The sequence below is a fragment of the Stenella coeruleoalba genome (assembly GCF_951394435.1).
Source record: "Stenella coeruleoalba genome assembly, chromosome: 11".
Taxonomy (NCBI): Eukaryota; Metazoa; Chordata; class Mammalia; order Artiodactyla; family Delphinidae; genus Stenella; species Stenella coeruleoalba.
The window spans coordinates 10,139,682-10,165,873 of record NC_137157.1 but is presented as its reverse complement, the minus strand read 5'-3'; the positions used below and the strand labels follow the sequence as shown (position 1 = coordinate 10,165,873).

Below are 26,192 nucleotides of genomic sequence, written 5' to 3'. Positions count from 1 at the left end.
ACAGATTGATAAGAGTGTGTACCCGCCTTCTGAATCGAGGCAGGTTCTACGTGCTGAGCACACAGTGGGGTCTCAGTAAGGGCAGAGTTCAACAGTGGGCATAGAATTCCCTTCCCTGAGAGCATTAATCATGAGGCAGGAATCCAAATTTTCTGGAATAATGTGGTCCCATTCTGATGCCAAGGCACAGAGAAGGATAGAACCTTTAGAAGAATCTTCTAATTCTAGGCAGTAAAATACTGCCCAGTATTCTGTCTTTTCTATCTGATATATAAGGTAGCCTTTTCATCATTTGATCTACTTGCCTACAATTTTTATTTTTCTGCCCAGCTAATCAAAAATTTAACGGAAGGAGTGCCTTTGGTGCACATGCCTACAGGAGCCAGATGGAGTTTTGTTTGTTTTGAGTTACTGTAAAAAGTTAAGCTCAGGTCCTGCTGGACCACGGGCGCCTCCAGGCAGGGGCTGAAATTCACCCGGCCCAGGGGCCCAGCCTACAGTGAGTGATCAGGAGAAGCTGAACTAAACTGACTGACGGGACTAGACCTTGAGCTCAGTTTGCTGGGTTGGAGGACTTTCCCAGGGTTGTAGGAGCAAAGTGGCCGAGGATGTGTCTCCTTGACAAGCATGGGGAGGCAAGTGCCAGGTGGGGCTACACCCTCCAGGAAGGGGCTCAGGCCTCAAGGATCAAGGTGGGGACAGTGAGAGGCCCGGAGGGACACCTGAGCCCAGAGGCCCAAAGACAGCTGCGGCCGTGGTAAGGAGCGGCCAGAATCAGTCGCCCTGTCTCCACCCCTGCTCACCTGCAGCACTTGGGAATTGTCACTCTGGACGGCGTAATGGAAGGCGGTCTCTCCGTTGTTGTCGGTGACGTCCATCTGGGCGTGGCAGTACTGCACCAGCTCCACCAGGATCTCCCAGTCGCCCTTGCGGCAGGCCAGGTGCAGGGGAGTGCAACCTTCCTCATTCTCCCTGTTGTTGGCGCAGCTGCAGGGGAGGGCCGGGGAGGTGAGGGGTGTGGCACGAGGTGGGCGGGGCACTGAGAAAGCCAAGTGCAGACGCAGGGGAGGTGGGGGAGGAGCCCAAGAGCATTCGTGCCCTGCTCAAGCTGGCTGGTTCAAACTCAGGGCTGAGTCACAATTTACCTGTAACTGATGTGATCTGTATCGGTTTTTAGTTCAGTTTGCACACCTGTATGAGGGATGTGCCCTAGGGCCACACCAGCCTTAAGTGGGCAGTGGGGCTGGCACAGAAAGAATCGCAGAAGGCAGAAATCTCACCAACCGCGGGCGATTCACTGAACTTTTCTAGGGTTCAATATCCTTGTCTACAAAAAAATAAAAATAATACCTGCCACGCCTGCCCTAGGAAATCGATAGAACTGTTGTGAGATCAAACACCATTCTGTCCAAGATCGTGCCGGTAAACTGTAAAAGGCAGTGAAGATCTTTGAGCTTTGGGCCCGGGAGCTGCACCAAGCTGCCTGAAGCAGAGAACTGGAGGCGTGGCTCCCTCAGGGCAGGATGGGGAGCTCGAGTCCTCTGGCTGGCACGGGGCCCTCCCCAGGGGCATGTTGGCCGAACAGACATACGAGACTAGCGTTCCGGCTTCCAGAAGGGCAACCAGGCCTTTGGAAGGAGACATCACGGATCTGAAGCCTCTTCAGCCCTCTGCAGCTGAGTGACCTTGCACAAGTCACATAACCTCTCACTGGGATGACACTACTTCACGGGCATGTTGAGAGGATTCAAGTTCATGGTGGGTATAAAACAGCTACCAGGGGCCTGGCACCTGGCAGGCACCCCAGAAATGTTACATTGTTCCTTCTGACTTTAGTCAGCATTCCCCTGCTCTAACCCAGAGGCAATGCTGCCCCTTTTGAAGTCAAACGTTCTGGGCAACCTTTGAGTTTATGGAGGGGAACTGAGGCTGGACTGAGACTCCCCATCCACACCCAGTATCCCCAGGGTCCTGCCCTCCTGCCCCACCTGGCCAAGCCTCCCGCCCACCTGATGATGCGGCTGTGATGGAAGCACTCTCGGATCCCCAGCTCCACCGCCAGGTGGGCCACCGACCAGCTGGGGTGGTTGCGGATGAGGTCGGTCAGCTGCTGCAGGACCTCAACATGCAGGATGTGGTTGGAGCTCTCGTAGAAGGGCGGCAACTGGGAAGAATACTGCTGGAAGTTCACCAGGGCATCGGCCTCTGTCTCCAGCTGGAAGAGCCTGAGGAGCCAGGGTAGAGGAGGAAGACACAGAAGTGAGCCGGGAGGAACCCTTGGCCTGTGCCCTTGATGGAATCTGAAGCCTTGTGTCCCTGCAAACAGGTGCCTGCCTGCTTCCTGCTGTGGACTGACCTGCTCCAGCTGGACTCCCTTCCCCCACCACACACACACACACACACACACACACACACACACACACACACCCCTAAATGGAGTTGGGGCTTTCTTTTTATTTGAAAAGATTTCCTTTCCTTTCTTTCTTTTTCAAAAAATATCATCACGTATATTTCCACAAGCATTGTTGCAAATCCATGGTCCAGCATGAAAGCAAAACTCCCCAGGCACATGAAGAGATAAGAAAACATGAAAGATGGGACTTCCTTGGTGGTCCAATGGTTAAGAATCCGCCTTCCAATGCAGGGGACGCAGGTTCGATCACCGGTCAAGGAACTAAGATCCCACATGCCGCAGGGCAACTAAGCCCACGTGCCGCAACTACTGAGCCTGCACGCCACAACTAGACAGCTTGTGCGCTGGAACTACTGAGCCCCCGCACTCTGGAGACTGCACACCACAACTAGAGAGGAGCCAGCGTGCCACAACTAGAGAGAAGCCCGCACACCACAACGAAGAGCCCGTGCGCCGCGACGGAAGATCACACATGCCGCAACTAAGACCCAGTGCAGCCATAAATAAATAAATATTTTAAAAAAAGAAAATACGAAAGAAAACCAACAGAGACAATATACAAGAGAAACAGATCTATAACTGGGGGGTCTACAAATACTGAAGTTACCTGACACAGACTTTAAAATAACTATGACAATATTAGGATAAAATAGAAGATTCACAATTTTGGCAAGACACTTTAAACTATATAAAAAAAAGAACCAAGTGGATATTGCAGAATTTAAAGATACAATTGCCAAAATTAAGAGCTCAGTGGTTAGGTATAATAGCAGATTGGACAACGCTGAATAGAAAATTGTGAAAAGGAAGACAGGTAAGAAAAAAGTAAACAGAATAAAGCATGGAGAGACAAAAGCTTGGAAAATACAGGAAACTAGATAAAAGACATAGAATATATAATGAAAAGATCTAACATACATATAAGTGGAGATACAAAAACAGAATAGAAAAAGAATTGTACAGAAGCCATATTTGAAGAGTTAATGACTATGAACTTTCCAAAATTGATGGAAAACATTATTCCATTAATTTAAAATATTCTATAAATCCTCCTCTACCCCCTCCCGCCAAATCCACACTTACATTCCTCCCACTGAGCCACTGAGCAGTGGGAATTTATGTGTCTTTACCCTTTAACCTGGCTTTGTAACTGCTTTACCAAGAATATGGCAGAAGTGATGCCGTCCTAGTTTCTAGAGCAAGGATTTAAGAGACTGGAAGCCTCTATCTCTTCTTTCTTGGGACCCGGCCATCATACCACAGGGAAGCTGAAGCATCATGGAGATGACTCTTGGACCCTTAACCCTGGATAAACTTAACTCCTGGACCCTTAACTTAACTCCTGGACCCCGGTCCGGGAAGATCCCACATGCCGCGGAGAGGCTGGGCTCGTGAGCCATGCGCGTCCGGAGCCTGTGCTCCGCAACGGGGGAGGCCACAACAGTGAGAGGCCCGCGTACCGCAAAAAAAAAAAAAAAAAAAAAAAGTGGGTCGTGCAGTCAAGCCACCCCAGCTAATACTATGTAGAATCAAACTGAGCCTTTCCCACTAAGCTCTGCTCAAATGGCAGATCTGTGGGCTAAATAACTGATACTGTTTTAAGCCACTAAATTTTGGAGAGTTTGTTGCATAGCAACAACTGAAAATGACACATGTTGGTCAACATATTGTAACGTAGCAATAACTGACACATGTGCCACGTAACAACTGCTGAAAACAAAACACAAAGAGAAAACATTAAAAATGGCAAAGAGAGGGCTTCCCTGGTGGCGCAGTGGTTGGGAGTCCGCCTGCCGATGCAGGGGACGTGGGTTCGTGCCCCGGTCCGGGAAGATCCCACAGGCTGCGGAGTGGCTGGGCCCGTGAGCCATGGCCGCTGAGTCTGCACGTCCAGAGCCTGTGCTCCGCAACGGGAGAGGCCACGACAGTGAGAGGCCCGCGTACTACAAAAAAAAAAAAAAAAAAGCGAAGAGAAAAAATGTTTTCAGAGGGCAACCATCAGACTCAACAATGAAACTCAACAATGGAAGCCAGAGATAATGAGATGACATCCTTAAAGGGCTAAAAGAAAATAAATGCCATGGAGAATTCTACACCCAGAAAAAAAAAAAACAAACTTCAAGTATGACGTTGAAATTAAAATATTTCACTAGTCAAACAAACAAATGCACCAGAGAGACAGTCTGACTGACTGTGACATTAGCAGACTCAAATAAAAGGAAATACAAAAGGATTTTCTTCTGGTAGAAGAAAGTTGATCCTAGATGGATGGTCAAAGATGCAGGAAAAAAATTAAGCACCATGAAAATGGTAAATATGTGAGTGAATCTAAATAAATATTGACAGTATAATGCCTTGTTGGGTTTAAAATAAAAATATTAATAAAAAACAATACATGGCATAGAAGTCTGGAGTGGGATAAATGGAGTTAAAGGGTTCTAAGACCCTTGTATTGTTCTGGAAGAGGCCAAAGTACCAATTATACCTCAGTAAGGCCAAGGATGTGTGTTACAATCTCTAGGGTTCTATCAAGAACTGTGAAGGGTACCACACGACCCAGCAATCCCACTACTGGGCATATACCCTGAGAAAACCATAATTCAAAAAGAGTCATGTACCAAAATGTTCATTGCAGGTCTATTTACAATAGCCAGGACATGGAAGCAACCTAAGTGTCCATCAACAGATGAATGGATAAAGAAGATGTGGCACATATATACAATGGTATATTACTCAGCCGTAAAAAGAAACGAAATTGAGTTATTTGTAGTGAGGTGGATGGACCTAGAGTCTGTCATACAGAGTGAAGTTAAGTCAGAAAGAGAAAAACAAATACCGTATGCTAACACATATATATGGAATCTAAGGGAAAAAAAAAAAGGTCCTGAAGAACCTAGGGGTAAGACGGGAATAAAGACACAGAACTACTAGAGAATGGACTTGAGGATATGGGAAGAGGGAAGGGTAAGCTGGGACAAAGTGAGAGAGTGGCATGGGCATATATACACTACCAAACGTAAAATAGATAGCTAGTGGGAAGCAGCCACATAGCACAGGGAGATCAGCTCGGTGCTTTGTGACCACCTGGAGGGGTGGGATAGGGAGGGTGGGAGGGAGACGCAAGAGGGAGGAGATATGGGGATATATGTATATGTATAGCTGATTCACTTTTTTATAAAGCAGAAACTAACACACCATTGTAAAGCTATTATACTCCAATAAAGATGTTAAATAAATAAGTAAATAAATAAATAAAAGAACTGTGAAGGGTTTCAGATTTTACCCTACTTGCAAACTAACAAGTTAGCCTGACACAGTTTCATGGATGCTGGCAGAAGACACAAGGTTCCTGGATGAAGGACAAAGGGCAATTTATTACTCACAGCAGTAGCATTTGTGCCAGAGTATCAGCACTTGCGCCTATTCCCTGGGATCCATTTCCCAGAGGGTGACATGAAGAGGGTCAGGTGACACCTGCTCATGTTGCATTAGAAGACAGAAACCCTGAGCGTAGGGAACTTGAATCTGTTATAATCATCAGTGAGAAAATCTGTCTAATCTTTGCTCTGGAGGAAAATATTATCTTTATTATATAGAAGAGTAAGCAAACCTACCCTTTGCTCTAGAGATAGACTCTACCTCTATCTTCCAAGGCTGTTCACAATACAAACATGCTTGTAAAGACAGTACGAAACAAAACTAGTCAGAGCCTCTGCTTGTAAGATGTACAGAAACACAAGAGACCCAAGGAGAACTACCTCCCAAAAGCTATCATTAAAAGATAATAATAGAGTATAAATTTCCAAGCTAATAGAGACGGAAAAATAGAATAATAAGAAAACATTTAATCATAAATTGCAAAAGCATTATGCCAAGGGAAAAAACTCTGATTCATAAGACTACATGCTGTATGATTAAAAGATAAAACTATAGGGGTAGAAAGTAGATCAGTGTTGGGGCTTCCTTGGTGGCAAAGTGGTTGGGAATCCGCCTGCCAATGCAGGGGACACGGGTTCAAGCCCTGGTCCGGGAAGATTCCACATGCCGTGGAGCAACTAAGCCCATGCGCCACGACTACCGAGCCTGTGCTCTGGAGCCCGTGAGCCACAATTACTGAGGCCCACGTGCCTAGAGCCTGTGCTCCACAAGAAGAGAAGCCACCGCAGTGAGAAACCCACGCACCGCAACTAAGAGTAGCACCCATTCGCTACAACTAGAGAAGGCCTGTGCGCAGCAATGAAGACACAACACAGCCAAAAATAAAAATAAATAAATTTATTAAAAAAAAAAAAGTAGATCAGTGTTTGCTAAGGGCTGTGGTGGGTGCAGAGGCATTACTACAAAGGAGCACGGAGGAAATTTGGGGGATAACAAAGAAGTTGTGCATCTGTATTGTGGTGATGGTTACATGAGTGTGTACCTTTATCAAGATCCATTGAATGATACACTTAAAATTGGTAAATTTTATTTTTTGTAAATTGCATCTCAATAAAGCTAAAACAAAACAAAACAAAAACCAAAAAATAAAAAGAAGACAAGAAAGAAAGGAATAAAGAAAAGAAAATAGGTGGAAGAATAACCAAAAAAAAAGCAAACAGTAAGACAGTAGATTTAAACCCAAATATATCAGAATTACATGAAGTATAAATAGACTAAGTGTTCCAAATAAATATAAGAAATAACAGACTAGATAACAGGGAAAAGAAAAGACAACTACATATTCTTTACAAGATTAAAATTATAAGGAAATATATAAATACTAACCAAGAGAAACCTGGTGAAGCTATATTAATATTAGAAAAAGTAAAGCTTAAGGTAAAAAGCATTGCTGGACACAAAGAGGGACAATTTGTAATGATAACAGTTTCAATTCACTAGGAAAATATGATAATTATGTATCTAATAATAAAACTCCAAAATAAAGTCAAACTTGACAGAATTAAGAGAACTAGACAAATCCACAGTCACACTGATAGATTTTAACATATTCTACTAGTTTCTTACACAAAAAGCAGAGCAAAAAAAAAAATCCCTATTGGATATAGAACAATTAATAAACTTGACCTAACAGACATATATAAAGCACTATTCCCATCAAGTACAGAATACACATGCTTCTGAAACACACACACACAAAATTATAAATATTGGTCCCATGCTGGGCCATAAAGCAAATCTAAACAAATTTCAAAGACCTGAAAATATTTAGACTATGTTCTCCAACCATGATGCAATTAAGCTAGAAATCGATAACAAAAAGATAACGAAAAATTTCCCATATGTTTACAAATTAACCAAGATACATACAAATTATCTACGGTTCAAACAAGAAGTCACGGTAAAATTTGGGAACTACCTTGACTCGATGACAATGCAAACATCACATATCAACTTTGTGAGATGAACTTCCACTTCTGGCTATGACAGAGGAGTTTGTACCAGACTAGCCTTCCTGGTGAAAACAAATATAAAGGCAGGATTAAATTCAAACAAATATTTGAAGGTTCTGGAGAGAACCAAACGCAGGCAAGGCATAGCGGGCCAGGATTTTGAGAAAAGGGAAGCACACTGAGGTATGCCCCACACTTTTACTCAGGGAACTGAGGGAAGCCCCACGTTTTTATTCAGTTTAAAATAAAAGAATAAAGGTAAAATATAGTCATTTTTAGAGACAGAAAAACAGAGAATCCACTGTCAGCAGACTTGCACTAAGAGACTTAAGCAGAAAGAAAACTATCTCAGATGGAAGCAACATAATGCAGGAAAGAATAAAGAACACTGGAAAAGGTATTATGTGGGCAAATCTAAACTGACTGTGTTTTGGGTTTTTTTTTTGGCCATGCCACACCGCTTGTGGGATCTTAGTTCCCTGACCAGGGATTGAACCTGGGCCCTCAGCAGTGAAAGCATGGAGTCCTATCCAGTGGACGGCCAGGGAATTCCCTGAATTGACTGTTTCTAAGAACAATAAAAATGTTTGGGGGTATACAGATAGAAATATTTACATATATATTTAATTAAAATGAAAATACATCACAAAAAGTTGATGAGATGGATAAATGGAATTGAAATATTCAAAGGTTTCTGCATTGTCAGGGAAGTGTCAAAGTACCAATTTAAGGTAGACTGTGGGACTTCCTTGGTGGTCCAGGGCTAAGACTCTGCGTTCCCAGTGCAGGGGGGCTGGGTTCCATCCCTGGTCAGGGAACTAGATCCCACATGCTGCAACTAAGAGTTCACATGCCGCAGCTAAAGAGCCCTCGTGCCGCAACTAAAAAAAAAAAAAGGATCCCACACAGGGCAACGAAGATTCCACAGGCTCCAACCAAGACCCAAAGCAGCCAAATAAATAAATTAAATTAAAATATTTTTTAAAAAGGTTAGACTGTAGTAAGTCAAGGGTGCATGTTGCAATTTTTAACTACTTAAACATGAATAAAACAGCTCATGGACAGGGGAAATGGCATTAGTATACATACAGCAGCATTTGGCTTAAACATGGTCAAAAGTTGGTTCTTTGAAAAGACTTTAAAAAATCAATAAACCCCTAACAAAACTCAATGAGAAATACAGAAAACCCGAAGTACCATCTTTTCAGATTCTTCAGATGTTAAAAAGAATAAAAGAGGACATTATGAACAACTTTATGTCAATGAACTTGACATTTCTTGAAAACACAACATACCAAAACTGACACAAGAAGAAGGAGAAAATCTGGTAGTCTGGTATCTATTAAAGAATTGAATACATATTGAAAAGCTTCACACAAAGGAAACTCCAGGCTCAGATGGCTTCACCCATGAATTCTTCCAGACATTTAAGAAAGTAGTAATATCAATCTTAAACAATTTTCAGAAAATAGGAGAAGGATTACTTCTCAACTTTTTTTATCAGCCAGTTAAAGCTGACACCAAAACCTGATAAGAATGTTTTTTAAAAAGAAAATTACAGGATAATATCTCTCATAAACATAGTGCTGAAAATCCTAAACAAATATTTGATTTGATCTAGCAATATACAAAAGGGATGCTACATCGTGACAAGGAGAGATTTATTCCCAGAATGTATGGCTGCATTAACGTTTCAAAACCAACCAATCACCCACTCAATGTATAATTCACCACACTGACAAAATAAAGGAGAAACTAATGAGCTAATACATGCAAATCTCAATTGTTTCAGTATGAGCATTTGATAATATACAACACCCATTCGTGAATTTTTAAAAAAGGAAGCTCTTAGAAAACCGAGAATAAAAAGGAATATCCTTAATGCAACAGACGGTATCTGCAAAAAACTTAGAACAAACATCATGCTTAATGGTATGATGTTGAAGCTTTCCCTCTTGAGACAGGAATGAGATAAGGATGCTTGCGTCACCATTGTACTCATCATTCTTACCAGTGCAGCATGGCAAGAAAAATAAATAATAAGTATAAGGATTGGAAAGGAAGAAGCAAAAACTGTCATTATGTTCATGATGATATGATTATGTTCTCAGAAAACCCAAAAAGTCCTACAGATAAATTATTAGAACTAATAAATGAGTTTAGCAAGGTTGCTGAACACAAGATGAATGTACAAAAGATCAACTGCCTGGCTATACAACAACAAACAGGTAGAAAATTAAACTTTAATAAATATCATTTATTTATTAAATTATTATGTCAAACACTAGGAATAAACCTAACAAAATATGTCCAAAACGAATGTGCAGAAAACTACAAAGAATTATTGAGAGAAATTAAAGAAAACCTAAATAAGTGGGAGGGTATTTCAGGTTTTATAGTCTGGAAGACTAGACAGTATTAAGTTGTCAACTCTTTTTTTTTTTTTTTTTTTTTTTGCGGTACGCGGGCCTCTCACTGCTGTGGCCTCTCCCGTTGTGGAGCACAGGCTCTGGACGCGCAGGCTCAGCGGCCATGTTTCACGGGCCCAGCCCCTCCGCGGCATGTGGGATCTTCCCGGACCGGGGCACGAACCCATGTCCCCAGCATTGGCAGGCGGACTCTCAACCACTGCGCCACCAAGTTGTCAATTCTTACTGAACTGATCTATAGAGTCAGTGCACCACCAATCTTAACTCTCAAGAGCAGAGGCTTTGTTTCTTTCTTTCTTTGCTTGTTTCTTTTGTGGGTGGAACTTCTTTGTCCCATAAAAATGCAAAGAGTTGAGAATAGTCAAGATAATCTTGAAGAAGAAGGAAGTGAGAACTTGTTCTACCAGATATCAAGATTTATTATGAAGTTACAAGGCAGCATTGTATTGGTGCAAGAAAAGAAAACTAGAACAGTGACTAGAAACGAATTCATTCCTACAGGGAGGGACGCCTGGATTTATGTCCAATGGCATTCTAGAGCAGTGGAAAAGAACAGTTTGTGATAAAAGGTCCTGGGAAAACTGAATCTCCAGCTGAAAAACAAGAAAAAGAAACTTGAGTCCTATTTCACACCATACATTAAAAAAAATATATATTCCAGGTAGATTATCAACCTAGTTGTAAAAGCAAAACAATAAAGCTTCTAGAAGATAAGATAGAAAAATATCCGACTTCCCTGGTGGCACAGTGGTTAAGAATCCGCCTGCTAATGCAGGGGACACGGGTTCGAGCCCTGGTCCGGGAAGATCCCACATGCCGCATGCAACTAAGCCTGTGCGCCACAGCTGCTGAGCCTGCGCTCTAGAGCCCGCGAGCCACAACTACTGAGCCCGTGCACCTAGAGCCCGTGCTCCGCAACAAGAGAAGCCACTGCAACGAGAAGCCTGCACACCACAAGGAAGAGTAGCCCCCACTTGCTGCAACTAGAGAAAGCCCATGTGCAGCAAGAAAGACCCAACACAGCCAAATAAATAAATAAGTAAGTAAATAAAAAGATACATGCACCCCAATGTTCATGGCAACATTATTTACAATTGCTAAGATATGGAAGCAACCTAAGCGTCCATCAACAGATGAATGGATGAAGAAGATGTGGTACATTCCATACAATGGAATACTGACTCAGACCCAGGCCCTGTCCTTCCAGAGCTCTGTGGTCTGGTGGGGGAGACAGATGTGCAAACAGACATGTGGCAATCCGTGGCAAGAGGGGCGGACAAAGGTACAGACACTGCTGAGGGAGAACAGAGGGGTGAGCACAGGCTCACAGAGCAGGGACACATGAGTCGCAGGCCAAGGAGTGCAGGAAGAGCATTCTTAGCAGATGGAAAAACAAAGGCAAAGAAAACGTGTAAAGAGTGAAGGTCTGTCCGGGGAACATGAGTCTGACACAAGCCCATGTACCCCACATTGACCCCACTGAATGCCGGGTCCTGATCCACCTTTTCTGGCTACTGCCTGAGCCCCTCGAGGGCAGAGACCTGCCACTGGTGGAGATGGGCTGTGGGCTGGATAAACAGTGAACGGGCAAACCTTAGGGTGTGTGTCCAGGCAAAGTCCCAGCACAGAGGGCATCAACAGTCAGTCGCCTTTCGAGAAGTAAAGATCACGTGTCACACACGCTTTGATCATTCCTCCCAGGATTCCTGGGATGTGCAGCCCTGCTTCTGCTGAGATACCAGCGAGGGGCTGGCGGGCTTCATCAAACAGCATATGTCACAAATCAATGTCAGCAGTAAATGATTAACTCGTACCAGGAAGAGAAGTATGGACGTTATCACAATGTACACGGCGGTGCTACAAGTGACCACCACGGGGCTCACCCCAGAAGAGCCAGGCGCCTGGACCATATGTCAGGCTGGGGGCCCAGGATGGGCCCAGCTCATCACGCTGCAAAGCGGCCCGCCTGGAGGAAAAGGAAGAGGTGGGCTCTGGAGCCAGGATGTCTGTACCCCAGCTCTGCTATGAGTGGCTTTGTGACCTCAGGCAAGTTACTTAACTTCTTTGAGCTTTGTTTCCTCCTCTGTAAGAAGGGGTCAATAATAGCCCTACCTCTGGGGACTGTGGTGAGGACAGAGGGAGCTAACAGTTAGACCAGCACCTCACACATGCACTAATATAACGCGATACTATCATTGATGCCGTCTGTATCAGCCAGCGTCCAACTCTCCACCCACAGGGGTGTTGTGGGACTCCCAGGCCTTAGGGAATAAAACCTGAGGATTCAGAAGACCCTGATCCCCTCCCCCAGCCGGAAGCTCTGCAGTTACAGGACAGGAGCACCTCTACCTGGAGGCTGGAAGCAGGACCCTCACACCTCCGTCCAACACACTTAAGTACTTTGGGGACAAAGCCCTCCAGGCAAGTAAAGGAGGAGACTTAAAAGACAGAACCTCGGCCCCCTGAAGAGGAAGTCCAGTACACCAAGCCTTCTCTCCACAAAGCGCAGGGTGTTCAGAGCAGTGGAGCAGCCCCCACGATGACTACCCCCAGTGAAAAGCCCAGGGCGCTGGCACAGTGCCCCCATCCCCCCAACAGCCCTCACTCCCAGCGACTCCCAGGCCTTGGCATCACCATTTCTGCAGCTCTTCAGAACCTCTGCTCCAGCCTCCCACCCTCCATCCTCCATCCGCGCCTCCCAGCTCACTCCCTGGACGACAGGACAGCCAGATGGGTGAACGAATGAAGCAGGACCGTCAGCCGTAGCCCAACTCAGCCCTGGTCTGCCAAGCTCCCTGGACCCTGCATTTGGGGTCCTTGGTCACTCCTCCCCCCTTTTCCCAACCGGCCCTGCAGCTGCTCAGTTTCCTCAGCCCTGTCCTGGATTCCTAGACGTTCCTCTAGCCCACGGATGGGGGCCCAGCATGCCCTGAGAAGAGCAGCTGTCCACCCCTTGCAGGCTCCCCTGAACAAACGTCGGCCAGCCAGCCCCTACAAGGACAGTCACGCCGCCTTAAGGACCCAGGGCTACAGGTGATCCCTGGTCCTTCCCCGACTTGACCTTCTCGGCTTCCCCATCCTTCCTCCCTCCCTCCATCTGTACGGGTCAAGCCTCGAGGGAGGCAACAGTCCTCCAGCCCCAGCCCCTGCTGCCGGGACCCTGATGGGCCGGAAGGTGTCGAGTCCAGGAAGCCCCTCCCTCCGTTTTAAAAGCAGCCCCACCCCCAACAGACCCCTAAGATGTCAACCTGAAGAAGCTGCTCTCGCCCAAGGGACCTCCAGGCTGAGACCTGGGAGGAGTCAAAGGAGAGAAGTGTGTGTGGGGCAACGGACCATCACCCACCGGAATCCACTCTGGGGGTTCCTGGGGTTGACCAGGATGCAGTCCCACGTGCGACTGGGAGCGTTCTGGAACAGACACAGCTGCCTTTCTTCCCGGACCCGGCCGCTCGAGCTGTAGTCCGCCACGGCCACCTCCTTCACCCGGAATGGGTTGGAGAACAAGTTGGTGACGCCGCTGAGGGTGCTGACCAGGCGGCCAAAGAACTGCATCCTCCGTGAGGCCGGCGGGGAGGCCCCGCCACCTTCCCCCTCAGTCTGGAAGAAAACGGGGTCTCTGGTCAGCCGGGCTCGGTCTCCCATGCGCACCTCACCTCACACGGCGGTTTCCTGCACGGGCACCCAGGTGGTTCCCCACCAGCGCTGCTCCCCAGATTCTGGGCCTGGAGGGACCTGGAAAGGAGGGGAAAGAGAGAGAAACAGCACTGAGTGGGAGGGAAGAAGGGTTGATGAGAAGTTCCAGGGCTGCCACTGTGCACAGGTGACCAGCACTGTCCTGCCCCCTGACGCAGTTTCCCCAAAAGAGACTCCGTTTCCTCATCTGCAGTGCGGGGCTGCTGTGATCAAAGGAGATGGCAGACATGAACGCACATGATGGGTGACACTGCCCTGTGCAAACGTGGTGTTCTCACTCTGTAAAGTATGGAGTTAACTTTTGGGAACTCAAAGAGCTTAGCACTGGTCATTTGAATTCCACAAACAAAACCAGTGTCCCCTCTCTACTGGACGCCACAAAGGGACCAGGGTCATCTCACACTCCATCGGGGGCATTTGTCTAAAACCTTTGGCGCCTGCTACCACGGGCTTCCCAAAGAGCTCTGAGAGAACGCCAGAGCAGCCCCTCGGAAATGAACATGAACGTAAAGACTTAGAAACACTGCCATAGGTTTGGGTGGAAATTTTGTTTCCTACCCACAGGGTCACAGTTTCTGCTATGGAAACTGTCCCCAGTTTGGGTAACAGAATCAGATGCCTTGTTATTTCCTGGGTTCCCAGAAAGCACACTACCTTCCTCAGGCAGTGCCACCAAAGCTGCATGACAACTGGCTGGAGGCCACCCCTGCCTCTGTGCCAGGATGTCACCTGCCAAAAGAGCAGGTCAGCTGCAGGCCAGAGCGTGCGAGTGTGGGCAGCACGGGAGAGCGTGGACATGTGAGTGGATACTAGTCATACCCTGGCCTGTGGGTGGAGGGAGGAGCGACGTTAGGGATGAAAGGAAAAGCAAGAGGCCTACAAAGGATGATCTAAAAAGGCAGTCAGGGTCAACAGTCATCATCACACCAGGAGACGCTTACTAAGCACTCACTAGGCAGCAGGCCCTGAGCTAAGCACTGCACGTAACTGTCTCATTTAATTCTCACAAACTGTAGGAGGCAGATGGCCAAAGCACACCATGCAGCTTGGGAGCAAAACTGCATTCAAGGGCTTCCCTGGTGGCGCAGTGGTTGCGAGTCCGTCTGCCAATGCAGGGGACAAGGGTTCGTGCCCCGGTCCGGGAAGATCCCACATGCCGCGGAGCGGCTGGGCCCATGAGCCATGGCTGCTGAGCCTGCGTGTCCGGAGCCTGTGCTCCGCAACGGGAGAAGCCACAACAGTGAGAGGCCCACGTACCGCAAAAAAAAAAAAAAAAAAAACTGCATTCAAATCCCAGCCTCACCACTGACCAGCTGTGTGACCTTGGGCAAGTTACTTAACCTCTCTGAGTCAGTTTCCTCAACTGTAACATGGGGATCACAACAGTGCCTAGTAACAGTACCTGGCAGATAGTAACTTTCAACAAACATTAGCCCTCTTTAGTTCCATCACCCCCTTTTACAGATAAGGAAACTGAGGCTTAGAGACCATGATTGAAGAGCTTTGAAAACGCTGTGAAGCTTTGTAATGTCTTTCCTTTTTTGATGTGGTGTGAGCAGATTGTGACAGTCAGTTTCTCCTCCTTTAAAACGAGGACAACGCTCACCTCTCACGTGCGGTGAGGATTAAATGAGAACGTTCATGAGGATGCTTAGACCTATGTCAAGGTCCTTCTTTCTTCCACACTTGGGAGCTGAAAGGACAGAGGAGCTGGGTACCTGCGCCTTTCCCCACAGCCAGGGGAGAGGGGCTGGGTCCCCAAGAGAAGGCATGGGACTTGGTATCCGGAAAAGAATTCCCCCAAAACAGAACACATGGCATGCACGGCAATATGCTTTATAACAATTTCTGTTTCGACACAGAAATGGAAGCAGCTTCAATAGCCAGCATTAGGGGAATTGTAAGTTATGACATGTTACCCCCCAGACACCGTGTGCTCACTAAAGGCCACTGCTGAGAAGGCGGTAACAACTCAGGGAAAGCACGTGGCGTCGTTATAGGCTCGGTGGCAATGAGTCCATGATGCTCCCTGTGCTGTTCTGGGCTGCGAGCTCGGCCTGCAAAGCCACTGCAAAAAAAAAAAAAAAACTGATAGAAAACATGCCAAAATACTAAGGGTAGATGAGAGTATTAGGTTTATGGGCAATTTCTTTTTCTTTCCCCTATTTTCCAAATGGTATAGAAAATTATTATATTTTTTATTTTATTTTTTTAATTTTTTGTGGTGCACGGGGCTCTCACTGCTGTGGCCTCTTCCGTTGCGGAGCACAGGCTCCGGATGCGCAGGCCCAGCGGCCATGGCTCACAGGCCCAGCCGCTCCGCGGCATGTGGGATCTTCCTGGGCCGGGGCACAAACCCTTGTCCCCTGCATCGGCAGGCGGACTCTCAACCACTGTGCCACCAGGGAAGCCCAAGCCCTATTATATTTTTTAAAGAAAGTGGGAGTGGGCTTCCCTGGTGGCGCAGTGGTTAAGAATCCGCCAGCCAACGCAGGGGACGCGGGTTTGAGCCCTGGTCCGGGAAGATCCCACATGCCGTGGAGCAACTAAGCCCGTGCACCACAACTACTGAGCCTGTGCTCTAGAGCCCACAAGCCACAACTACTGAGCCCAGGTGCCACAACTACTGAAACCCGAGCGCCTAGAGCCTGTGCTCCGCAGCAAAGAGAAGCCACCGCAATGAGAAGCCCGCGCACAGCAAGGAAGAGCATCCCCCGCTCGCTACAACTAGAGAAAGCTGCGCACAGCAGTGAAGACCCAATACAGCCAAAAATAAAAATAAATTGAAAAAAAGAAAACAAGAAAGTGGGAGTGTAGGCTGAGCCTCTGGGGCCTGCATGTGGGGAGTCAGGGGGCGTGGGCGGGTCAGGCCTGGCTTAGAAAAGCAGCACAGAGGCTTCCCAGAGGGCAGGCCGCAGCACCGGGAGAGGCGCTCACAGGGAGCTGGGGAGTCGGGAGCAACCAGCGCCCACGGCCCACCTGGGTTAAGGAGGAGAGTCACCGTGAGGGTCCAGCTGGATGGAAGGCAGATGCCCCGCCCCAGAGGAGAGCCTCCCTCCTCAGGGTCCCCAGGGCTGGTGGCGAGGGTGCCCTACACACACACCGACAGCAGCCTGGCCCCAGAAAGGACAGGCCTGGCCCTCCTCCAGCCTTCCAGGGTAGGCGTGAGGATGAATGACACAGTGGAGGGAAAGTGGGACGCTGGCCACTTTGGGCACACAAACAGTGGCCACTGTCATCACGAGGTGGAAGAAAGGAAATGAAAACCCTGGGCCACATCCTGGACCGACTGTAACAGGCTGGCCTCGTTTCTGTCCCCTTCCTCCTGTCCCCGCCACCTCTGACCCTGGAGCCCAAGTTCTTTCCGGCATAGCTGCAGGGATGGGCGCTGGGCTGGGGGGCAGCTGCCACTCGGAGCGTGGAGGGTCCCTGCGCACACGACCCCACCTGCACCCCTCCCCCCACCCCCTACCCATCCCCGTCCCCTGCCTGGACTGTCCTCCCTGCCGTCTTCACCTGCCCCAGAGCCTGCTTTCAAGAAAGGGCTGTCAGACAGATGAATAAACCCCTTCTCATCCTTCAGGACTCAGTTTACGTGCCACCTCCTTCAAGAATCACACCCTGCGCCTCCCCTCCTCCCAGCCCCAGGCGCACGTGTGCCGTCCTCCGTGCCCCACCCCGCCCAGTGCACGCCCACTGACCACTTAGCCTGGGATGGTGATGCCGTACCTGCTGGCTGGGGGGAGGGGGGCCCATCCCCCCTTCATGGGTTTATCCAAGCACCTGGCATGCTGTTCCCGTCTCACAATGGGCATAACGTAAATGTTTGGTGAATGAATGAGAACAAATGAATAAACCAACTGGAGGCCCCGGGGGGCCAGCACCTCTGAGGCACCCCTCCCTCCCTCCTCTCTTCACCCTGTGCGGTGGTAACACACCACATGTCCCATTCCTCAGCCACTCTGACCACAACAGAAATGCCCAGGAGCTCACCCCAGCACAGGGCATCCCTTACGGGGCACCTGCTGGGCTTTGATCTGGAAAATTCGGTCCTTGAAGCTGAGCTCATTCATACTCCAGACAGAGAACTCGTCAAGCTCGCTGCTGGACCAGAGGGGCAGGGTGGCCGCTCAGGAGGTGCGTGCCAGGACAGCCGGGCCAGGTGGCTGACCTCACGGGACGGGCCACATGGGGATTCTGGAAGCACACACAGAACTGCTTGAGTTGGAAATCAGGCTTTGTGAGCCCCAGCTGCTTATGACAGGATGTCCCATGATTGGAACGACTGGCACAGGACAGCCTCCGGTGCAGCCGACGTCACCCCGTGCCCTGCCCTGGCAGGACAGGCTGAGAACACAGGGTCAGATCAGAGCACTCCGCCTCCCCTGACCCCCGCAGACTTCCTTCCTGCAGCGCTTGCCATCTGCACCTCCCAGCCCACGAGCGCATCACTGCATGCTGGCCCACGGCACATCCTCTCACAAGGCCACCTCGCTTTATGGCTGGCAGGGGGTTTTCACGTCTGTCAGCTGCCTCAAAGCTCACAAATGCCCATGAGACAGGGACAGTGCGATCGCTATCCCTGTTTGGCATACGGGGCAACAAGGCCCAGAGAGAGGAAATGGGAGGTGTTGCCTGGCGACTGGACTCACGCCTTCTTCCTCGGACTCCTGACAGCGCTAGCAGAGAGCCTGCACGGAGCACGCAGGCGCTCAATTAGTGCACGAGGAAAGACAGGATGAATGTAGGCATCAGGTGAAACGGCATTTCTACCTCTCGTCCGAGCGTCTGGGCCTCCAAGGCTGCCTCCAAACAAAACATCCCTCCAAATGCTCACCCTGACCCCAGCTCTTCCCAGACTCTTCCCTAAGCCATCGAGGAATGGGGGAGGGCTGGCTCCTGTCACCTCGCACCCAACAACACTGCCCCATCCATCCAGTGCCCACTGAGCACCAGATGCCTCACCAAGTTTGGGGGTAACGATCATATTTATTCCTCAGAACACTCATAAGAGAAGGCATACTTCTTCCCATGTTCCACACAGGGAACTGAGGCACAGGAGGTGATGTAACTTGCCAGGATCTGAACCCAATTAGTTGGAATCCAGAGCCCCAGCTCGTAATCCCCAAGCGGCCTTCAGGAGGGATCCCGCATGGAATGTGGCTGAGTGAGGCCTGATGTGCAGACCCCCGCGTGCCAAAGCCAAGGCTCTCGCGGAACAGTGCACCGCCGTTCACATGGGCCAGAGCAAAACGGCCTTTCCGAAAAGGAAAAGGTGTCTCTTTCCCCCACTTTGTTTAGCTGGACCACAGCTGGAAGCAAACTGCCCAGAACTGCTGCTGGAGTTCCCCAGCACGGGAGACCCCAATGACTTTAGGACATTTGGGGGCTGGTGGCATGATACAGGGTGACCATTTTACGATTCACTCTAGAAATATTTACCAAGGACCAATCCTGTGGAAGGCACTGTTACAACTGCTGAGAACACACTAGTGAACAGAACAGATTAAATCCCTGCCCTCCTAGAACTTCTATTTTAGAGGGGGCTGTAACAAAGAAGACAAATAGGCAAAATAAAGACAGAGTTTCAGATTAGATGCCAAGGAGAAAAATAAATGAAAGAAGGGAGACAGGAAGTGTCCATGTGGAGATTAAAATTTTAGATAGGGTGAACAAGTCCTCACCAAGAACTTGACCTTGAATAAAGACTTAAAAGAAATGAGGGCAAAAGTCAAATGGGTATGTAGGTGGAGAGTTTTCCAAGCAGAGGGAAGAGCATGTGCAAAGGCCCTGAGGCTGGACCATGCCTGGTGAGTTCCAGGAACAGCAAGGAAGCCAGTAAGGTCAGAGAGGTAACAGGGAGCCAGGCAGGTACATTGAGAGGAGAAGCTATTACAGGGCTTAGAGCAAAGGAGTGATCTTAACTCTGGCTGGATGCGGGGTGTAGAGAGGCATCAAGGATAATCTCACAGGTCTTCCCTGGTGGCGCAGTGGTTAAGAAACCACCTGCCAATGCAGGGGACACGGGTTTGAGTCCTGTTCCGGGAAGATCCCACATGCCACGGAGCAACTGAGCCCGTGCGCCACGACTACTGAAGCCTGTATGCCTACAGCCCATGCTCTGCAACAAGAGAAGCCATCGCGATAAGTAGCCCCTGCTCGCCACAACTAGAGAAAGCCCACACGCAGCAACGAAGACCCAATGCAGCCATAACTAAATAAATAAATGTATTTTTTTAAAAAAGGATAATCTCACAGCTTGAGCCAGAGCAACCAAAAGAATACTGCCATTTCCTAAAGATGGGAAAGTGTGAGGGACAGATTTTGGTAGAGGGTGAGGGAAGGGATGAAGGGGATGGATACAGGTGCTTAAGTCTAAGTACTTTAAGTTTGAAATTCCTAAGTTTGAGATGTTAAGGGAGCAAATATGTGTGTGTCTATCATTCAGCGAAAATGTCTGGACTGGACTGGAGATATAAATTTGGAAGTTGGAGTCAGAGTAGAGATGGTACTTAAAGCTATGTCACTGGATGAGATCACCAAAAAAAATGAGGATGGACTAAAAAAGAGAAGCGGCATTTAAGGCACGGACCTATTAAAATGCTCTCCCAGGAGCCACATTCTATAAAGTGAAGCTTGTAACACAAGACCTCCCCTTCACTACAGCCCCTACCTCTTCCCACACACACACCCAGTACATACGTGCAGACACACACACACACACCGCATTTAAATTTCTCCTTCCTTTATCTCTCGGTGATGTCATTCTGCTGAGTGAGAAGGAAATTCCCTTTTGAGGATACTGTCATTTAATAAGAAAGTAACCCACGGAAGGGAAAAAGTGCCCTGGGCACTTAGACAACAGTAGTGACCCTTACAGAGCAGAGCAATCCCACCACAGGCTCTGGTGTTATAGAGTACTCTCTTCAGATTCTAGCTCCAACCACATCAGTTGGTGTGAACTCAGGCAACTCAATTGCCCTCTCTTCCTTATTGATTTAAATGGGAGTAACATTGGCTATGAAGGTAGCCTAGAATATAGCAAAGAGTCCACTAATATTTGTGAAATAAATGAGGAATGAATGAATAAACGGTAAGAATAACACAGAAAAGAGCCTGACTCATAGCAGATGGTCAATAAATCTGTACATGCTAAATGCAAGACTTGTCTTTCCCTCCTTGATTTTTCATTCTGTCCCTTTCCCTTTTCTGCCAATGACACAATAGCAAACCCATGCATTTGCACAGGGCCATGCTGGTTACAAAGCTTTGCCTTCTACATTTTCTCAAATTTTGAACCTCATGGCAGCCTGAGGAGGGCAGGAAATAACAATCCCCCTGTCACAGATGAGGAAACTGAGACTCAGACAGGAAATGGCCTACAAACTCCAGGAAAATTTTAAGGCAGAGACAATAACAAAAACACTGCATTCAGCCCAAGGGTGGAGCATCTGTGGTGCCAAACCAAACTTGCCTGACATCCTGTTGGGTGGGTAAGAGGGCAGGTGAAGGGAAAGACTCAGAAGTTTAGGGGAAGGGAAGGTATTTGAGGTCGTGTGAGTAGTCCATACAAAACATGTGCACAGGTCCCTGAGCCCTGTGCCCTCCCTGTCCCACACCCACCGGCCTGCCCGTTCCAGTCACATGGTCACAAGGGTCACACACTTCCTGTCACCAGCTTCCAGGTCATCGGTGGGAGCAGGAGGTGGACACAGGACTGGGGGACTGGGAGACTCTGGGGTGACTAGGCTATGGGAGAGGAGGGAGCATGGGGGGCGTAGGCACAGATGAAATCTGGAGGCACCTGGGAGACAATAAGCAGGGAGAAGCAGGGAGTTAGAAATGGGGAAGAGTGATGGAGAACAGGGCAGACAGATGGAGGGACACAGAAGACAGAGATGCAGTGGGGGATCGGGTGGGAACACACAGAGGCGGAAAAATCGGGAGCACTTAGAAAGGCACAGAAAGAAAGCTGGGAACAATGATTGGGAACCAGACTGAAAGCTGGGGGCACTAAGAGGCACTGAGAGCCGGGGGACGACGGGAAGGGGTTGACTCAGAACGTGAGGCACGGGATAGAGGAGAGACGCACAGGGAAGAAAGAGGGGGAACCCAGGGTCGCAGCTGGGGTCCCTGAGGGAACACAAGTTAGAGATGAGACAAGAGCGGTCACAGGATGGGAGCTGGGGACGCTTGGGGATCAAAGGGTGGAAGCTGGGGGCATTTAGAGGTCAAAAAAGGGTTAATGGAGGACATGCCTCGGAATCGGGGAACAAGAGGGAAGCCTGCGGGACGGTCGGGGTGAAGTCCAAGGAGTCTGGGACACGAAGAAGGTTTGGGAAAGGTGCCCCTGGCCCCGCCTTCCCCGCGCCGTCACTCACCTCGGCTAACTCAGCACTTCTACTTCCTTCTACTTCCGCAAACAGACGCGCCCCGGGCCACGTGACAACCCGGCCACGGCTCTCCGCCAGTCACGGAAGTCTGTGCTTCGCGAGAGGAAGGCAGGGGCGGGGCTCCGCCATCTTCTATAACTGCCCAATGGAAGGGGCTCCCATGGCCGAGAGAGGCCGGGCTTTGGGCTGAGCCAATCCTCGGCGGCGGGGCGCGGCCACGTCTGTGCGGGGCGGAAGGTTCGCGTTACCGCTCCTTGGCAGACATGTTAATGGGGGGCAGGGGTCTCACCGTTCTCCGCCCTCAGCCCACTAAAACGGTCAGAGGCCTGAAGTCTGAACCTGCCTTTTACGACGGCTCGTAAAGACAAAAACAAAACCAACAAAGATCTGTTAGGGCATAACAAGCAGGAACCTGCTTTGATTTTGCCGGGTACCTCCAAGCTAAGGTTGCCAGATTTAGCAAATAAAAATACGGGATTAAATTTCGATTTCAGCTGAACAATGATTTTTTAGTATAAGCAAAAAATACTTAGTTATGGTAAAAAAAAAAAATTATTCCTTGGTTTCTGGCAGCCCTTCCCCAAGCCGATCTCAGGAAATATTGCAGCACTTTTAGTAGAAACTTGGGCAAATGACTTGGTCTCTGTGAACTCCTCATCTGAGAGTGAGCACAGTAATACCTCACGGGGTTGTTATGATGACTAGAGATAAATTAGTCCCCCTGCCTGCACATAGTGGGATTTCAATCAATGACAGTTGTGGGACTTCCCTGGTGGTTGGTCCAGTGGTTAAGACTCAGCGCTCCCTGTGCAGGGGGCCTGGGTTGCATCCCTGATCAGGGATCTAGATCTCACATGCCACAACTAAGAGTTCGCATGCTGCAACTAAAGATCCCGCGTGAACAAAGACTGGAGACAGCCAAATAAATAAATAAAAATATTAAAAAATAAATGACAGTTGTTATCATTAGTAATGCTGAGAATGCATTAAATAGAAGGGAGGAGGCTGGGTTTTAGCCACAAATCTGCTTCTGCCTGAACAGATCATGTCCCCTGTCCAGCCTGCCAGGCTTGGTTAGACACATTTTCTTCCCCCTAATCATTCCCCAGCCCTAGATCTAGATAAATTGTCCAAACTGCTCTCTGTTGGCATGGGAAGGGTAGTTTCTGTTTGTTATTCCTGTGAATAGAAGAATATTTCTGCCTGTCTGTCCCAAGATATTAGTGCCCAGACTGGGGGCAGCCGATGTAACTGGGACAAGATTTAGTTAAGAATCTAGACAAGTTAAGAAAACTAACCACAGTAAGTACTATTTGTACAGAGCTTTGCCAGTTACAAAGTAACTTGACTTCACATCCATCATCTGGGGATTGTAGTTACTCTTGTTCATATTTTACGGGTGAAGAAACTGTTCCTTTAAACTAAGATTAAAATTTTGTTCGGAGTTTCAGCTTTGAGTTGAGAGAATGGGAAGAAGACTCAGAATTCTCAGTGAAATGTATCTTGCCCTCCGCACCCCCAAACAATTGAAATTAGGGCAATGGTTATCAGGGAGCTTGCAAAAGGTCGGGTATTCCACCCACTGCTGAGCAATCTGACCTGGGAAACCTCAGAGGTTCAACAGGATGAGTCCCATTCTTCAGCAAATACTCTCCCGTATTCAAGGTGAGTCTACAAGGCAGGTCTGGCAACACAGACACACAACTGAATCTGAAATGCAGAAAAGGCCAAGGAAGAGAGATCAATCATCTGGATCAATCTTTAGAAACACTAAAAGAACCATAGAGGAAATTAATAAAATAGAGTAGAAAGAAAGTAATAAATAGAAGAAAATAATACAATAGATTCAAGGCCTGATGAAGTTGAGTGCCCCTCCCTTGGGTGTTTCTGGTGAAAACTATTAAATGAGTGGGTAAAGCAAGAGATGAAGAATCCGGAGTCGGTCGGAAGCGCTGAATGAGCAAGCAGTGGAAAGGGAGGGGGCAAGTGAGCACCGAGAAGGTACTCCTTTCAGTTTCTGCTGGATTTCGCTTTGGAGCAGTTCAAGCCAAAGAGCTTCTCTTGAGGGGCTGTGCTCCCTGCAGCTACAGTCATCCCAGAGCCCAAAGTCGACCCAAGTCCCCTCCTCAAAGAGTTAGCTGGAAATTAACGAACATGCTCACGGTGAATTTTACACTTTTACCTTGTTTGATCCTCACGACGATCCTGAGAAGTAGTACTATTATCTCCACCTTAGAGATGAGAAACCAAGATTCTGTCAGGGGAAATGATTCACAGAGTCACATGTCAGCGAGAGGCAGAACCAGAATCAAGACCTGTCTTGACTTTTCTTTCCCTACACGGCAGGAGGACCTACTATGTGTCAGGCAGTGTTCTTGGTGCTGAGGAAACCACAGCAAAGAAAATAGACAAAATCCTTGCCGTCACAGTGTTCACAGTCTTGTTGGGAAAGACAGACAATAAGACAGAGAGGTCAGACATAGAGTGTGTTTTGCTAAAGTCTTTGGGTGAAGTGTCATGATATTACCATCTTACTTTCAAAAAACCTAGTGTGTTGAATCTGGGGTTGTGTATATGAGTGCCTTTGTATTCATCCTTCCATTTTCTGTGTGTTTGAACATTTTTATAATTAAAAAGTTGGGAAGGGCTTCCCTGGTGGCGCAGTGGTTAAGAGTCTGCCTGCCGATGCAGGGGACATGGGTTCGTGCCCCGGTCCCGGAGGATCCCGCATGCCGCGGAGCGGCTGGGCCCGTGAGCCATGGCCGCTGGGCCTGCACGTCCGGAGCCTGTGCTCCGTAGTTGGCAATGAGGCTGAAGGGAAATCAGGGCCTGTAGTACACTGTGGACAATTTCTAAACTTTAGCTTTCACTCTGAGGGAAATGGGGAGCCACGGGAAGTTTTTGAGCACAGGAGTGGCCTGTCAGACTTACCTTTTAACAAACTGTGTCTGTTCTGTAGGAATAGACTGTAAGGGCAAGGCAGAGGCTTGGGAGACCAATGAGGAGGCTCTTGCAGCAACCCAGGTGAGGTGAGAGATGATGGTGTGACCACCATCCCATTTAATCATCACAACTGTAGAATCATTACAATCGGGGTTTGTATTATGACAAAATGTGGAAGGTACAGAGGGCTTTGCGAGAAGGCATGGTTGAACTCTGTCTTCTGGGGAGATCTGTGAGATGACTCTTGAACAGGGGTGGGCAAACTATCCCACCTGCCACCTGTTCCTGGAAATAAAATTTTGTTGGAACACAGCACCATTCGTTTATGTATGAACATACTTTCTACAGTGGCGGAGTTGAGTCATCATGACAGAAGCTGTATGGCCCACAAAGCCTGAAATATTTCTATTTGGACCTTTACAGAAAAAAAAAAAAACACCAACCCTTGATCTTAAGTTGGGTTTCAAAGGTTGAATGGGAGTTTGCCAGCTGGATTAGGAAAGTAAGAAAGCCCGGTGGAAAGAGCCGTATGGGCAAAGGGCAACATCGTGAGATTGTGTGGATTGTTTGGGGAAGGGCAACAGGTCAGGTGTTGCTGGAACCTGCTGTGTGAGCAGGTGAATGGGCAGGTGAGCCCCAGAGGCAAGGCACGAAGGGTCACGAGTGCCAGGCTGAGCCTGAGGACGTTGCCCTACGGGCGATGGGGGCCCCAGAATGGTTACAGGCAGGGAAGTGACTAGAAAAAAAAATCATTCTGCTGCAGTGGAAGAATTGACTGAAGGGCCCAGAGGCCACAAGGCAGCTGTGTAATGATTACAGTAACGAGATGGCTCTGTTTTGAGGAGGGGGCCATCGGGGCTTGTGCCTTCCTCAGGGGGGAAACGAGCACAGGTGACCTTGAGCTGTGAGGCTGCGGCCACGTGTGCTCCCA

At 48.3% G+C, this 26,192-nt stretch overlaps 1 protein-coding gene across 7 annotated transcripts in view; it reads right to left on the bottom strand.

The window, feature by feature from the left end:
• PLA2G6 (phospholipase A2 group VI) overlaps positions 1-22,598 on the bottom strand; it is a 50,111-nt gene extending 27,513 nt beyond the window's left edge. For 3 of the 7 annotated variants that reach the window (XM_079937776.1, XM_079937782.1, XM_079937781.1), the window contains exons 1-4: positions 22,307-22,598; positions 13,576-13,964; positions 2,010-2,225; positions 804-987 (exon numbers count right to left, since the gene is read on the bottom strand). In XM_079937776.1, the coding sequence (XP_079793902.1) occupies positions 804-987; positions 2,010-2,225; positions 13,576-13,874 (699 nt within the window). In that variant the 5' untranslated portion in view covers positions 13,875-13,964; positions 22,307-22,598. Of the gene's footprint in view, positions 1-803; positions 988-2,009; positions 2,226-13,575; positions 13,965-15,531; positions 15,619-15,866; positions 15,994-17,918; positions 17,967-22,306 lie in introns of those variants that run through there. The other 4 variants (XM_079937780.1, XM_079937778.1, XM_079937779.1 and 1 more) reach the window with 4 other exon arrangements.
• Between the last annotated feature and the right edge of the window lie 3,594 nt (positions 22,599-26,192).